Source organism: Lactuca virosa, chromosome 5 (genome assembly GCF_052849685.1).
Source record: "Lactuca virosa cultivar CGN04683 chromosome 5, Lactuca_virosa_CGN04683_v6, whole genome shotgun sequence".
NCBI classification, from domain to species: Eukaryota; Viridiplantae; Streptophyta; class Magnoliopsida; order Asterales; family Asteraceae; genus Lactuca; species Lactuca virosa.
Genome location: NC_136430.1, coordinates 400,708,678 through 400,726,599, shown reverse-complemented (window position 1 = coordinate 400,726,599; position 17,922 = coordinate 400,708,678). Strand labels below are relative to the sequence as shown.

General features: G+C 31.2%; 1 protein-coding gene across 1 annotated transcript; it reads left to right on the top strand.

Annotated features, from left to right (window-relative positions):
* Window positions 1-8,524: 8,524 nt before the first annotated feature.
* LOC145113878 (uncharacterized) lies at window positions 8,525-10,704 on the top strand. Its single transcript, XM_079049923.1, has 10 exons — window positions 8,525-8,701; window positions 8,846-8,900; window positions 9,476-9,508; window positions 9,610-9,654; window positions 9,763-9,847; window positions 9,925-9,986; window positions 10,068-10,106; window positions 10,218-10,317; window positions 10,401-10,551; window positions 10,668-10,704. The coding sequence occupies exons 1-10, from the start codon at window positions 8,526-8,528 to the stop codon at window positions 10,702-10,704; spliced, it is 783 nt and encodes a 260-aa protein (XP_078906049.1). The 5' UTR covers window position 8,525.
* The last annotated feature ends 7,218 nt before the right edge of the window (window positions 10,705-17,922 follow it).

Sequence of the window (17,922 nt, the reverse complement as noted above, 5' to 3'; positions counted from 1 at the left end):
TCGACTTTCTGAGTAGTTTTTTTTTCTGGTCCTCAATTTTTGCTGATTGATCATTGATTTGTTGTTGCTCAAGTTTTTACACCATATTCAACTCATCGTTGCTGGTTTGTGATTTTTCTACAAGGTAAATATCCATTTGTTAAATTTTTTGGTTCTTGTTCAATTAGATATTCTAAATGTTGGTCAATGAAAAAGAGAATTGAACCATAAAAATTAAAAAGTGACAAGTGGTATCTGTGCCGCACAATTATTAACTCACTAGGCGAATCCCTGTGCGTTGCTCGAGAATAGAATTATATAGTTAAAATAATAACTTTTACCAAATTATTATTTAATATTTCTACTTTGAAACAAAATGTTAGTAGTAAAGCAAACATATAGTTAACATATTAGTTTTATTAAACATTATATTTTAATTTTTAAGTCATTGTGATATATACAATTATTTGATAATTTTATAAACCGTTTAAAATTGTGTAAATTATATATCAAATGAGTGATAATATAACGGGTAACAAAACGTATGAACAAAAATATGAACTGCAACTTTTAGTAACATAAAAATAGAAAAACATCTATTATAACATTTGTATTAAAAAAGATATATATACAACGAATAATAAAAAATATGAAAAATAAACACTATAACTTTTAATAACATAAAAACACTAAAACATCTATTATAACATTTATAATAACTCTTCATATTTAAATCACAAATCTCTTCAAATACATTAATGTTTTTAATGAACAAAAACTTTACAACCTTAGAAAAGAAAGGAAAATAAAAAGTTATTAGTGATTACTAATTAATAATCATAAGTTAAAAACTCTTGACTTGTAACTAATAAATATACATAAATTAGAAAACTCTTGAGTTGTAGTGTGAGTTTCAAATGAATGCGGTACTTGGAAATGTATATTTATTATTATTATTATTATTATTATTATTATTATTATTATTATTATATTCGTCTAAATAATTGGTTTTGATGCATCATTTTAATCCCTTCAATTATTAAACATAAAGATATTTAATTATAAATTTATAACATACATAGGTGCATATACATGTTAAACAAATCACATATAATATATATATTTTCGTAAATGTCATATGTAATTCTTGTCATAGTAATATGGATAAATTACTTTCATATGAAGAACATATCATGATAAGTCTATCATAATTACATAACAAATGCTCAAAATTATGTTATCTTTTAAATATTGTCTTTTAAATATGTTGTGTAGGATAACCCAACAAAAAAATAATAGAAAATAAAGATAATCAAAATAGAAAAACTATAATCAAATAAATAAGAGCATTGGGTGGTTGCAAATAAAGATGTTAAATAAACATACATTTAAATCAAAAGAAAAAACTAACATTCGTCAACTTTGCTCAAACAAAAAAACCTATATCCATTTTATGAATCTTCTTTCTTCATTTAACACCATTCAACAAATCAAAAAAAATTTCTTGAAAAAGAAGAATCAGAAAGATATTTCAAGCAAAACATTGATGTTTGGAGAGTCACATTCAAGATTGAGTAATACACAGAAATCACATATAAAGATTAAATGAGAAACTAAATATAAAGAAAGAATAGAAAGCTTTATTTGTTTTGGTTGAAAGAAAAAACCATATTACAATTACCATCGATGCGACATAACCCATTTCTTCAAATCATCATATTTGGATCGTGAATGCTTCAACTATATGAAAACTTTTGAATCACAATATCTTCAAATCCTTCTTACATGTAAGATTTTATATAACACAAAAGACACAAAAGATTGGCCTTTTTATAGTAAACTTTTCACTAAATGTTAATTAAACATAATATAAGTTATAAAACTTTTGAGTATTAGATCATAATTAAGAAAACTTTTGAGTTGCATTAGTTAAAAAAGGGGGTTTCAAATGAATGTAGTTTGAGGAAGTTAAAAAAGGGGGTTTCAAATGCATGAGATTCAAGAAAAAATGCTAGCTTTATAAGTATGTGTGACAACCCAAAACTTTGTCCGTTTCCATTACGTGATTTCCGTTAATAAAATTTCGAATTCATTAACTTTTCCGTCAAACTTCTTGGTTTTGAAAATGATCTAGTTATATATAATTAAATTATTTACGAGTCGGAACCAAAAGTCGCACGGAAACCCGAATATCTCGAAAACCAAACAATTCCGGCCTAAGTAGGGTTACGACCGTAAACCCGTTTACGGCCGTAAACCCGTTTACGGCCAGTAAAGAGTGGACCCCACCACCGACCTCAAAACCCCTATAAATACGAGACCTCCACCTTCATTTGAACACTTCTGGCCGAAAACTCTCTCCTTCTCTCTCTAAAAACCTTGACCGTAAACACCTAAAAACACCTTCAAACTTCGGGAAAGCATCGAGAAACATCGTTTGGAGTCACTTCGGGACGTCTGGAGCACTTATCTCTCCGAAAACAGCACCATTGTTCTTGAGTTTACGGTCCACCTTCAAAGACCGTAAACCCTGTTCTTGAGTTTACGGTCCAAGCCTTCAGAAACTGTAAACCCTGTTCTTGAGTTTACGGCCGTAAACTCACCAAGCCTTCAGAAACCGTAAACTATCAGTCGACCGTAAACCCTTGTTCACGGCCGTAAACACCTTTTAAGTGGTGTTTTTGGCTGAAAACTCACTTTCATCGATTCGATCAGTCCCGGTAACATTCCTCAACCAAACACAAGTGTTCTTCTGACACTTTATCTAACGAAATCGCTAATTTAGATACATATATGTATTTATTTGATAATAGGATTCCGTTAAGTGTCACGTTTAACAACTCGAGGATCTTCATTTCAGTCAACGATTTCACGCAACAACTGTGAGTTCATACCCCTACATTTTCTGTATTTTTAATGTTTTCAGGGGGGGAATACAAGCTAAACATAAATGTTTTCAAGAATATACATAAAACTTATGCAAATCTCATACTTTAAATCCCTTTTGTACTATGCTGAGCATAAGGGACGTTTTCACTAAAATTGCATAGTTTTTCCGGACACGCTATTCGCTACGTTTTACATGCAAACTATAATCGGTATAGTTTGGGATTTTTCTAAAACATATCAAGTATAGAAACTTTCACTACTAAACATATGCACTAAGACAGAAACCGTTTACAGTTTACATCACTACTTTATCATGGTATTCATAACTGTAATTATCACTATATACGGTATTCATACGGATTTTCACTACGGTAGAACGCGACTACACTACATGTAAACTAGATTATACGATACTGTGAGGCGCTACTTCACTACTGTACCCTTAGGTGTACAGGGATAAATCCTACCATAGTATAACCAGAGTCTCCTGGAGGGAGAGCGTGAGATTTGTGAATAGATCTATTCGGGACTGACAATCCCACATCTGGACTGCTAGCTACAGTTAGGCGGGCACGCCTGAGATGTACAAATGTCATTTAACTCGACGCCTGAAGAACGTTGGAAAGGTCTCTAGTCATATCAAGCATGGTTATACGACTCACAATATGTATAAATCACCTTTAGTTTACAACTTAACACTCTTCAACAATTTTATTTACATTAAATAGAACTAATACACACTACAACTGGAGAACTTTCAGGGTTTTCAAACAGAAACGAGCATACAATGGTTTCACGCACGAAATACTATTACATCATGATTAGCATTAGTTAGTCACATGAAGTAATAATTTCGCATATCACTACAGTTTTCAGTGACAAACATTCATGGTTTTATAGAGAATCGAGAACACTACTTTCTCACTAAAGAAAATATCGGATTTTCTTGGAACTATACAAATATTTTCCGAACTCATCAACGATTTTCACTACAAACCACCGCTTATGAACTCACCAGCTTTATGCTGATACTCTTTCAAACTGCTTGTATTCTCAGGAAATCAGTAGACAGGTACTTGCTGGATTTTCGAGGAACTGGAGCAATAAGAGTTTTATGTTTATACTATACAAAGCTATTGGATGTAATTCAAACAAAGTTTCAGACAAAGTTTCAACTCATGTAAACATTTTTATTTAAGTATTCACTGTAATGGTTGTGTTGCTATGATTGTTGTTATTCATTGGTTGTGATGCTACACATGACGTCCTCCGCCCCGGAACGTTTCCGCCATTGGTTTCGGGGTGTGACAGTATGTATGATTTGGTGGTGACTTACACTCATAATTATGAGATATGTATTATTAATAACTCTACAGGTCTCATAGTATGATTTTATTTAAAGTGTAGCTTAATAAAAAAGAAATACTAGCAAAGAGCCTGAAACAAAAAGCCAAATGGATACAACATAGCTACAGGAAAACCAAATAATCATCTTGTAATTGGATTTTCCATCTTGTTAATTGCATTATGTCTTCCGTGTAGAGACTTAACGTAGAGAAATTTAAAACAAAAAAATTAGACTTTGTTTTCTTCCATTCTTAGTTCTTGGTGAATGAGATTTTCTAATTTTTTATTATTCTTGTATGTAATGTATAGTGAGTGATGTATGAAACTGAAGATGTTGAAGTAAATGATTTTCCAGAAGCAACATATGAAACTGAATAAATAAACGATGTTGAAGCAAATGATTTTCCAGAAGCAACATATGAAACTGAAGAAATAAACGATGGAAATGTTGAATGCGAGGAAGATGAACAGAAAGTGTTTTGGGAAAGATTTTCGATACACACAAGGAGGCATATGATTTTTATAATGATTATTCGTTTTTACATGGATTTGGTATACATATCCATCACAAATATAAAAATAAGGGAACAAATGAAGCTTTTCGGAAGATATATGTTTGCAACAAAGAAGGTTTCAAAAGAAGGAATCGTAATACTTCAGGTGGAAATGAGAAAAAAACATCGTAGAGATGTAAGAACAGGTTGCAAAGCAATGTTTCGTATTACGAAAAAGAAAGACGGGAAATGGTTCGTGGACGTGTTTAACGACACACACAATCACGACTTGAACATGACACCAACAAAGGTAATGAAGCATCAATCTCATAGTAAGATCCACCGTTCAATGGAATGTAAATCTCTTATAGTGGAACTAGGCCAAGCAGGATTAAAGCCTTGTGAGGTTAAGAAGGCTATTAATGCAATGAAAACTACAAATGAAGTTGATGTTACTTCAAAGCAATGTGTTGATGTCTTATCTGAGCAATGGAAACAATGTAGAGGAAAGGAGTTTTATGGACTTATAAAACATTTCCAAGATAAATCAATATTGGATAATGGCCAGTATTTTTCTGTGGATTTGTGTGATGATGGGAGCCCTAAAAATATTTTTTGGGCTGGTGGAAGATCAAGAGATGCATATACTAAATTTGGAGATGTTGTTGTGTTTGATGTCACTTACATGACTAACAAATTCAAGATGCCTTTTGCTCCCATTATTGGGGTGACTCACCATGGACAATATACTCTATTTGGTGGAGCATTGCTGGAAAATGAAAAGGAAGAGACTTTTGAATGGTTATTTGAGCAGTTCTTAAAATGTATGTTTGGCAATCATCCAAAGGCAATTATTACTGATTAAGATAAATCTATAGGTAATGCAATAAGAAAAGTATTTCCAAATACACGACATCACTTTTGTTCATGGCATATTAAGAAGCATGAATCGGAACATCTTCGACCGTATGTTTCTCGTTATAGTGATTTTCAAGAATTTTATAGAGAATGGATAAATAGTGACACGGTTGAAGAATTTGAAATAAGTGGAAAGGTATATGTGGTAAGTATAATTTGGAAAGTAATTGTTGGGTAAGTCAAATGTATAACCAACGGATACACTGGGCTAAAGCCTTCTTAAAAGATTTTTTTTTATGGTATGACAACAAGTGGGCGAAGTGAGAGTATTAATTCATGTTTTGATAGATATGTTAATTCGAGGACCATGTTGAATGAATTTGTATTACAGTATGACAAAGCAGTCGAGTCTCGAAGGGCCGTCGAAGAAGATGAAGACTTCAAGACTATGAACTCGAGTGCAATTCTATCTTCTGTGCATCCGATCGAAGCAAAAGTAGGTGAGTGTTATACTAGAAAAGTTTTTGATAATTTTCAAAAAGAATGGATGGAAGCCACTAACAATTTAACTCATGAGACTTTAAGTAAATGTACATAAGAAATCAAATATCGAGTGGGGAAATTGAACACTGATAAAACATATTGGCGAATTGTTAGCTTTCGGTCTTTGAATCAAGTAAATGTCACATGTTCGTGTGCTAAGTTTGAGACATATGGGATATTATGCAAGCATAGCCTATATGTGATGAAGAAGAGACATGTTGAGACACTTCCGAGTCACTATATTTTACCTAGGTGGACCATTAATGCAAGGTACAAGGTGGGTAATGGTAGCATCGGACTCAAGAAAATGGATAATGAAAGTGGGGTTAGTGCTTTCACTTTGTGGTGTGTTCATTCAAATTTTACTAAATTAATTGAACAAGCAAGGGACTCCCCTCTAGAGATTAAAAAACTCTAACACTTTGCTAATAAGTCTTTTAGATGATCAAGCGAATCGAAAAAAGATTAAAATTTTTGAGAATGCATCTCAAGGTTCTTGTGTGGGAATTTCACAAGTCGATATGGTGTCTCAGTTATCTGTTAGGGATCCTCTTGGCCCAACCAATACCAAAGGGCGTCCTAAAAATGCAAGCAGACTTAAGTCTTTTTTAGAAGTGCCAAAAAAACGAACATGTTCTTATTGCCATGGACTGGGTCATTATGCCATTAGTTGTTCAAAAAGAAAGGTCGTTACCATACTATTAATTTTTCATGATTTTCCTAGTTTCATAATTATACTGATTATTTATTTAATTTTTCATGTATCAAACGGACGAATCGTTGCAAGAGAAACAGTGATGGGATGATTTTTTTTCAAGTTTTATAGTCTGCTTCAGTTTTGGGACCTGTTTCAGATGTTGCTTAGATCTTGCTTCATTTTTTATTTCCAGTTGTATAACCTAAATCAGAACCTACTTTAGTTTTAGAGCCCATTTCATTTTTTTTTCTGAACCTGTTTCGTTTTATAAGTTTTAAAACTTGTTTCAGTTTTGGAATAAATATTTTGACTGATGGATGTTGGTATTTTTGTCAATAACATAAGTACGGTGCTATTATATGTCAAACGAATAAGTACGTTGCTAGCATATGTTAAAGTTATAAGTACATTGCTATTTTTGCTTTGCTTTTTTCTTTAAATAAGTGTCACAATACCTACCCATGTAATAAAAAAAATGTAACAAAACACATGAAGTACACAATACTATAGCCAAATCCAAAGAAAACTATGTTGTTATTTTTGCTTTGCAATTTCTTTTAAAACAAGTGTTACAATACACATGAAGTAAAAAAAAAAACACACACACACACAAGTAGTTGCTCATTCTGAAAGTTTAGACATCCATCAGGTTGGCTAGGAGCATCACCACTCTGTAAAAGGAAAAGGGTCCTGCCCAAACGTGCCAAATGAACAAATTCTCACTGGAAAAGGTTCCTACATAAGCGTACAGTTAACTTCAAGATGGGTTGAGCGATGTACCTCAAGATCAACTTCATTTTCAGTTAATTTTATAAGTACAAGTTCTTTACTTGAGGCATTTTCACCTGATGCAACTTCATTTGTCACTGTTTACATATACAGAAAGGTAAAAAAGGTAATATTTCCCCACAAATAAAACTCAACAAATGATATTAAAATATACATATATGAGAGAAAATCACTTACAAACTTCCTTATTGAACAACATGAAGAAAGTGGAAAACAACAATTTCTTTCTTTGAGGCATTCTATCGAACAACATATATACATTCCAACATCCAAAAACCTTAAATCACCTACTAACATTTACAAATTTCCATACCTATTATCAAAAGTAATTTTTAAAATAATTGATTTTTATGCAATGATTTTCATGAAAAAAAAAAGTAGATAAACTTTTTGCGGACAATCATCAAATATCTAATATTCACACAAAAATAGAAACATATAAAATTCTTGCTTCAAAGGCTTGTACATATGTTTACCTGGTAGGCTAGTAATGTGATTAATAAAAAATGGCAATTTCCAATGAAGAAAATAAATAAGAATTAGAGCTATTCTTGACAGGAACCGTGAATTGTTGGATTTGCAGATGACACTTCGCAATTGAGAGTTTACGGTGGAGGTTGAATCGATTAAAAAGATGTAGATTCATTTTGTTGAAATTTATGAAAATTTATACTTTCAACCATTTATAAATTGTCGTTCAATTAAAAAGATGAAGATTCCAATTACAAATATGATGATTTTTTTTCTTCGATTAACCAACATGATTGATTCCTAGAAGTGGGAAAATCGTCCAATACCGAAAACAAATGAAACAATATATGATTATCAAGGAATTCACCTTCACCACTCACCAGTCCACTAAACCTTTTGCCCCTACAATCATTCATAAGTAGTTACAGTTACACCACTGCTGCTATTAGGGTACTGCTATGTCACTTGCCCAATTCTCCTCGCTTTCTTCTTTCACTTTTCTACCACCGCCTACGCCAACTACTCGGGTTCTTCCGATCCGTTGTTTCCATACTCGACCATCCACCTCCACCAGTGCAACAACCTTAAGTAGCATATTAAAGTCTGGCGTTATTGCTTGTCTTCGCGCCAAAAGGTATCATCCTCATCATCTAACACTCTCTGCTCAATTCCCGTGTAATGAATTTTCGATTTCAGGTGATTGTTGTTTCCTCGCTATATCAATAATTCCAATTATCATGTAATTCTATCCGTTCATGCGTGTGTTGATGGTGTTTAGCCCGGATGTGGCATTGGAAGCTGCAAAGGCTGCAATTACGGGTGAAATATCGATTGTAAGTATGTTGCTGTCGTATTGTTAGTAGAATTAAGGATTGAAAACTTGAAATTGGTGTATGTTTTCTTCTTTGGGTGAGTGAATTCATGCAAAGTTCCACCTGAGCTATGCTCCCAAAAGAAATAACATTCGTACTTGAACCTAAGATTCATATACAAAGTAACTTCTCAATTCATTATTGCAAATTTAAAATTCTTATTAATAATTTACTTGAATTAGGTTATTAGTTCTGAAACAAAAAGCATATGAAAACAGATTTTGTAATTAGCATCCAATTGAACTTTCTGGGGTGATTTCACCTTGTAGCTCACAATGTTCTTGAGTATTGCCATTGTCAATTGTGATAACTTGCATATAAGATGAAGTAGCCAAAATGAATGAAAGTAAAGAAAACTAAATTAATGTAACACTTGTACTTTTCACTCTTCAATGCTTTTAACTCACATGATTAAAGCTAGAATAAGTATGTAATGACAAATTACAATTATTAGTTTAATTTAAAAATAAACAAGGCCTTAATGGATGTAATTGTGATGTTTTGACATAGAAGCAATGTTTGTTGATTTGCAACAGGAGATTGTGGTTTCTACCCCAGGTGTTTTTGAGGTTGTTTAACATAAAGCCACTTGTATAAGTTACATGCATTTCATACATTTTTGGTTGATGATCTTGAAAGCTTACAGTTTCCCACATTTTTTATTTGATAGGTTTTACATCAACTGGTGCAGGATTTTCCAACCACAACTCTAGGGGTAAGTATTCCACAATCATCAATTGTATGATCATTTTTTAATGAACTATTTTTGTCAAGGATGAATTCTTAACATATCTTAAATTCTTAATTCTCTAATATGTTCCAGATTGGCACTTTAAATATTGAGGATGCAGAAAATGCAAAAAAAGCTGGTGCAAAATTCATCATGAGTCCTGCAATTGTAAAGGCATGTCAGAAATTATTACAACAATATAACGTTTGTTTACTATTTTTAAATCTTCTGTTAATAATGTAAATTGCTTGCAAGGTATTCTTGATGAAGACAGTGATGATTTGCTATATATACCTTGTGTAATGACCCCAACAGAAGTAAGTATACAATCATATTTGTTAACAGAAAAAACTAAGGCATTTGTAGAGTTATATATTATCTGTAAAATTATTTTACAGATACTTTCATCATATAATGCTGGTGCCAAAATCGTGAAGGTTAGGTGCTTTAACATTCATGTTTCTTTCTATTACATTATTATGTTACCTACTCATTTGAAATTAGTAACAAAAAAAAACGAAATTTATAATGATTGTGTATCTTTAAAGGTATACCCTGTTTCTTCACTTGGTGGTGTTGGATACATAGCAACTTTGAAGAAGCCTTTTCCTCATATTCCTTTAGTTGCATCTCAAGGAATAACAATTGGTAGGTTATAATGATATATACTATGTTTGTTATACATCACATCACATGATATGACATGACATGATATATGTGTTATTATATAGATTTCGTTGGTGGATATATTGGTGAGGGAGCATCAGCGGTTGTTTTATCTAATGCTATTTTTGAGAAAGAGGCGATGGCTCAAAGAAACTTCACTGCAGTTTATCAACTTGCAAAACTTGCAGCTTCACAAGGCAATGAAGCTGTAGAAATGTATTACTATTTACTATAGCTTCTTTGACTGTTTTTACTTTTTTACTTATTCATACACCATAATATCTAATTATGATTTATGTATCTCATGAAGCAAATTATTTGGAATTTTGTAGGCGTAAACGCCTCGCTGTTTCAATACCCTTTTCTTGATAATTACTTTATATTATTTCAACATGTTGGAGTTGGATCCATTTGATGTCATTTTTTGAAATATAAAAAGATAATACAAATTCAAATTCAAATGTTTTTTTTTGCAAGTATCAGACCATCCTTGACCCTTAACAGTGTCTTTTACACCAAATAGATAAAAATTGTTTGAAAGTAACCCTTATATATTTTTTTTATTACAATAACTATAAATTATATTGTTTGATATTGGTAATGAAATGAAATTATTCATGTATAATTAATTATCATATTATTCAAACAACAATTTTATTAATAACACTGGTAACAATATTAAGTATACGTTGTTATTGTACAAGCAATAAACTAAAAATAAATAAGTTCAAAGTTGAATGATCAATTTTTACAAGTAAAACTTAACACTATGGGTACGTTCGACAACAAGATTTTGAGAACTTCTAATAGATTTTAAGAGTTTTTACTTTTAATTTTAAGAAAAAAAAAACTCGAATTAAAGAAAAGTTTAGTTTGGGAGTATGAGCTTAAAATTTTATTTTAAATAAATAACTCATAATCCAAAAGTTACTTCAAATAGTTTTTGAGAGATTTTAGTTTTTAGTCTTTGGGTATGTTTGATAAAATTAATTGGAAATTGTAGTTTTTATTTGTGTATAGATTTAGGCAAGAGTAGTTGTAAGTTTTCAAAATGTGTAAAATTGCATAAAATCAAAAAGTTAAAAGCTCCTAAAAATTTAAACGCTCTAAAAAACTACTTGAAATAACTTTTGGATTATGAACTACTTGTTTAATATAAAAACTAAAAGCATAATGAAGCTTAATAATTAGTTCAAGCTTTTTATTAAAAGCTAAAAGCTTTCAAAAGACGACTAGCAAAGACAGTTGTAAACAAATAAAAGTCAATAAGTTATAGTTTTGAGCTTACAAGCTAGTTTTGCAAAAAAAAAAAAAAAAAAATAGTTGGTGTTAATGAATAGCTTCAACTCGGACTTTTGGGCTTGAACCAGGCCTTAGAGGCTTAGACTTACGTAGAGGTGGGCCTTGACCATTTTGTCTATTCTACAACGAATAAGTCCTTTTACATTAACTACACAACAAAAATATAACATAATATAAAAGAAAGTAGACCCATTAATCTCTTTTAGTAGTATTAAACTGTCAACGATAGTTATTAAGTCTCATCACATACAGCTCTATTTTGTCAATTTGATTGACTACACTATTAGAAAAACACGATAAATAAAGCAAATTAATAAAATAACTCCAATACCATCTATCTTCAAAAGGAAGGCTCATCTTCATCCTCATCCTTGTGATTAAATAAAAAATGATCCACTAACAATGAAAATCTTCATCCTCATCCTCATCCTTGTGATTAAATAAAAAATGATCCACTAATAACGAAAATGATGCATCTGCTTCTTAATTCCAAAGTTCAATAAAACTATAGGCTAAAAAAATAATAACCCTAGTTTACATACAAGACTTGCAATAAAGAAAGAAACCCCACTATCACTTCATAACGACTCTCCTTCTGGACAGTTTGATATCCTAACCAATTCGTGTCCCACATGCCTTAATAAGGCAATAAGTAGGGTGGATTTTTTCTAAAAATAGAGATGCCTATCTCCTCAAACAATAGTTTTTCCTACAAAATAGATATTTTGTGCATTTCCATTAAAATTTTGGTATATAACTTTCGATCTATCAGGGATGTTAGTTAAATGCTCCTGATCTCAGTTAGAATTTTTTTATATACAATAATGTTTTGTTGTTCACAATTTATACTACAATATCTACTTTTTTTAATCAATAATGCAATAACGGTTTATGTTCTTACCAATCTATGTAATTGATACCAATTTGGAGTAAAATATTATAAATTTTGGTCATCGTATGCAACATAATTACGTATTGTCTAAAAAACAACTCTATACCATAAAATAATAAAGAAACTTCATCAAGTAAACAAAAACTTGATTTTTTTATTAAGTTATGTACTTATATATTAAATGAAAAATTAAAAAGTATTTTGGGTTGAAAAGGAGATTAAATTCAAGGGATATTAATGGATATAAAAAAAAATGGTAAACCACACACTGATGATATTTTGGATGTTATATATATAATGAGAATGAGAGGTTATTATACAAAAATATCATTTTTTTGCCATTTTAGTAGGCTAAACTAATTTTAAACAATTTTTTTTTGGAAAAAAACTTTAACTTTTTTTTCTAGAAAAACTCAAATTTGACAAAATTATCATTTTGGCTCATAATTGCCATGTTTTTATTATTATTATTATTTTTTGTTGTTTATGGTGTTTTTGATAGTTGTTAACATTAAAATATAAACCAAAAGTTTGATTTCTTTTCAAATAAATAAATAAAGAGACATTTGATTTCTTTGAGAGAGAGAGAGAGAGAGAGAGAGAGAGAGAGAGAGAGAGAGAGAGAGAGAGAGAGAGAGAGAGAGAGAGATGTCATGTCTAGTTATTGTTGGCAAAATTTATATTAAAATTTATTTGTAGGATGTTTAAAGATTGTAAAAAGTGAAAAACAGTTCTCTAGCCTTGCTTGACAATGTTTCTAATGGACAAAATATGAAACCTTAGATTAGATAAACATAGATTGTTGTTCTGAAATTATCATTCTTTTTAGTTCTTAAAACAATTTAAGATACCAAATCAACTTAGATCACTTTTATACACCTTTTATAATCTTCTAGCATCTTGCAAATAGATTTTGATATACATTTGCAAACAGGAACTTGAGACATTAGTCATTCTTTTTGTTTCAAACAAATCAAATGTTTTTTTTTCATATTTGAAGGTTGAAAACCAGAACATAATAAACAACAACAACAAAATAGAACATGAGAATTATGAGTCAAAAGAAAAAGGTTGGTTCAAATGGAAATATAAATTAAGTCTTAATGGAATATAAAAATATTATTATAGATCAAATCATTTCTAAAATTGAAAATATTTCTAAATAGAAAAACATGAAAGTTGTATTAAAATTAAAAAAAAAAAAAAATTGTCACATGCGAGTCTTTTTGGGAAAAAAAAAACTTGTAGTTTTTTTCGGAAAAAAAAAACATGAGAGTTTTCCAAAAAAAAGATTGTGTAAAACCGGGAAATTACCACTAAACTTGCCAAAAGTGAAGAATCAAAAACAATTGAAAAATACAATGTCTTTTTGAGGAAACAAATCAGTTGAGGTTTAATTCAGAAAAAAAAATCAATATATAGAGTTTTTTATGATATTAATCCATTTGAAAAATGACCATAATATTAGGACATGTCATTCCGGATTTAATGTTGTTTCTGAAAAACAAAATAGATGAGACATGACATAAAGGTGTATCAGAATATAATATATTTGACCGTGTTTTATGATCCAAATGAATCATTCTGGATTCCATCCCTATTTAAAGTTGATTTCATTTTCATTTACATCAAACCCTCTCAAGAACTTTCTCTCAACCCTTTCTCCGATGAGATGTTTGGATTCATCGGGAATTCTTCGAAATGGCAGCTGACAATGCTCTTATATCGTAAAAAACTTCGTTATATTCCGGACCTAAATATGTGTTTCCGATTTAAATGTGCAGGTTCGAAAGACATATTGTATAAGGTTTTAATGTGTTACGAGCCTTTTCAAGTTGCAACGTTAATAACGTTAATATATCATCTATTTTTTATTTTATGTTTGTTATATTGCACTGGTTTGAATAGTAAGTCCCAATTTAGTTGTATGATGCTAGAACAAAACATTCAGGAAGACCTACATATGTGTTTTGATTTTAATGTACGAGTCCCAAAGACATATTTTCTAAGGTTTAAATGTGTTACAAGTTTTTTCAAAGCTGCAACATTAACATAACATCTATTGTGTTTATGTGTTTGTTATATTGCACCGATTTTAAAGAGTAAGTCCCGATTTTGTTGTATGAGGCTAGAACAAAACATTTATGGAACATTGTTCTTGAAGACTTCGTTGTATTATAGACTAAATCGTCATATTCAAGCTTAAATATGTTTTTTGATTTTAACGTGTGAGTCCAAAAGGCATATTTTCTAATTACTGTATTCCTAATTAACATCATATGTCTATATGTATTTGTTTGTGTTGAGACAAACTATGAATGGTAAAAAAAATCTAAAAAAACATCGATTAACAAGAAAAAATCTAAAATCATTGTCATGCCAAATGTTACCTTTTTTTAAAAAAAAAAATTATGTGTATGTTTTAATGACCCGAAGTGCACATAGAAAAAATCTAGGTTAGTAGCTTAGTGTTACGGGATGACTCGATCACCGTGTGTCACTTAGTGTTTCTTCGACTAAGTCAGGCTTGGAACACTTCGTTACGATGTACTAACGACTAGGATAGCAAGAGATGCGATAAGGAATGGTACGAAGTAAGAAAGAAAGCTTCTATTATAGACTCGACTACTTTACAAGGCAACTTCCCAATGATTCCTACAAATGAGACATCATTTCTATTTATAGGTATCTTCCACCTCCTCAAATGGAAGTTTCTAGGTCTTGATCATTCTTGACTAATCTAGACTCTTTTTATTATATACATGACCTTTACAAGACTCTAGACTATGGTATACATGTCTACGGTGCTCTAGAAATATCTAGGTCGTCCCAACATTATCCAAATCGCTCTTGTATGATCTAGCGTGTTCTGGATCGTTCCAAAGTCTTCCAGTTCGTTCTAGCTTTGTCTAGTGCCCTCTTGATTATTCCAGATCGTTCTCCTTTGTTCCACGTACATCTATAATATTCTAGCAGCTTCCAAGGTCTCGTAGAGCATTCTTGATCTCTCCGGAGACTTCTCGAGTATACTCGATCGTTTTAGAGTTCTCTAGACGATCGTTGAATTTTCCAGAAACTTGGTCTGTAACATTAGGGACCGAAAATAACCAAGTATAATTCCTTGTATTTTAGGCTTGGTTTAGGATGCCGAGATGACTACTAAATATGCATACTAAGCGATTCAAAACATCGTTTGCAAAAGACATCGAGCCAATATGGCAATATGTTGGCCGCAATTAACAAAGTACCTAAATCAAGTAGACGTACACATGATATTCTATTTAGTTACATATCAAGTTTTTGGTTTAGGGAATATTTTGTAATGCATTGTATTTCATTACGATGTAAGGTTTATGTTGCACATTGTAATGTGATGTGTATAAAAAAAATATTTTCTTATTTATCTATGTTATATGTATTTCTAAAACTATTAGTATGAAGTTTGAAGTATAATAACATAAACATCAAATTCAACATCAAATCCAATAACATCAAATTCGATAACATAAACATTAAGCTAATTTGTTATGTTAGATGAATTAATTTTCGGCTAAATTCGGTGGTATTTGTATATCTCATTCTTAACCGATACATATGTAAATACACATGCAATGATGCAAACATCAAAATAAGTATGGATTGTGTATCTCAATAGTATCTGACACGTTTGTCCAAAATAAATTTGCCGAAAACAAGTCCGATATATCATATTTCAAACCATTTTATGTCAAACTAGCCGTTTACCCGCGCCAAGCGACGGGTGTGAATAGTTTTTACGAAAATTAGTTTCTAGAGGCGATTTGTTTTTTGGACTTCAAATATAAGTATATTTTTGTTTTGATTTAAAGTTATATGTATGTTGCTATTTTGGGTTAAAACTACTTTTCCTGATTAAAATAGTAAAGTTGATTGTCTTATTGGGTAAATTGTTTTCTTTATGAGAATCGGTTTCCTCAATTAGTGCTATCAAATTAGGGTGTCATATCGTGTTTTAGTCCGACACGACATGACACGATAACTTGTTTTTTTACATTGACACGAAACGAACCAATTAAAATATGACAAACATGACACAACACGGTAAAAATAACATAAAATAACCAATTAAAATATCGTTATTAAGAGTTATGCTAACTAATACAAAATCAATAAAAATTAAGAATGAAACGTTTGGATTCTTTACAAATGTAAATGAACACATGATTGATTGTGCATTATTGATCATGTAACACTTCTTTATACACCACATTTACAGTACAGACTTCACTACCGTTGAATTGTTCATCAGGGATCACTAATACTTTTGTATTCCCACGTGATACCTCTCTGGATAATGCCACATAAAGCTGTCCGTGTTAGAAAACCGATTCTGGAAGATAAATTCCTACATTTGGAATTGTTTGTCCCTGGGCCTTATTGATTGTCATTGCGAAACATAATCGGATTGGAAATTGTTTTCTCTTTAGCTTTAACGGGAACATGTCATCTTCAGACGGACATAGAGGAATCCTTGGCAAAAAAACTCTCTTTCCAGCACGTTGACCAACAGCTATTTCAGCATCTATTACATTGTGTTGACTGTTGAAAACCTTTACATATCAATCGGGTGCCGTTACACAATCCATTTGATGGGTCGAGATTCCGTAACAGTATTATCGGGCATCCAACTTTCAGTCGTAGGTAATGAGGGGGTAAACCACTAACACTGAGTGTGTTCAAGAATTCCACAGGATATAAGTTATTTATATCGTCTTCAGCTTCATCAAAACCGTAGTAAATTTTCTCTTCTCCATGGAATCGGCTGATCAATAAATCATTAATCTCATCGACACTATCATTTATTGTGGAAATTTTCTCTTCTCCATGAAAAACAAGCGATACGGCGGCGCCAGATAGTTCCTTTTAGCAGAAAGTTTTCATACGGCGATTAGTTTTCATTTTGTAAGAGATAGTTCTTTTCAGCCTTTTGGTGGATTATTTTTGTACAATATAGATTCTTCTGGAAAATAGTTTTTGAGTGGCAATTAGTTTTCTTTTGGCAGCCTGTTTCGAATTAAAATCAAGTGTACATTGGTTTTGGGTTAAAGAATACGTTTTCAGCAAACAATTTATTTGGTGTGTGTGCAATCCTCATGTTTTTTTTTTCTGAAATTAAAAATCTCATTTTGTTTTGTTTGTTAAGATCAAGTGGATAGTAAAGATTATCGAACAGTATCTAAACCACATTTTTATATGTTTGTCCTTAAAAACATAAAATTCTTAACAATAGACAAAAATTTAAGTCAGAAATAATTAGATGCTCTTGATACGATTGGAGATTAAGATCGTTGCCTCGAATAATTGACCTTCCCATGTGATACAACGTCATGACTAATGACCAATTGACCATTATT

Excerpts from the sequence above, each read along its gene's own strand:
- LOC145113878 (XM_079049923.1), top strand. The coding sequence starts at position 8,526 with ATGTCACTTGCCCAATTCTCCTCGCTTTCTTCTTTCACTTTTCTACCA. Across the intron at positions 8,901-9,475 it reads TTACGGGTGAAATATCGATT|GAGATTGTGGTTTCTACCCC; the intron begins GTAAGTATGTTG and ends GATTTGCAACAG. Across the intron at positions 10,552-10,667 it reads GGCAATGAAGCTGTAGAAAT|GCGTAAACGCCTCGCTGTTT; the intron begins GTATTACTATTT and ends GGAATTTTGTAG.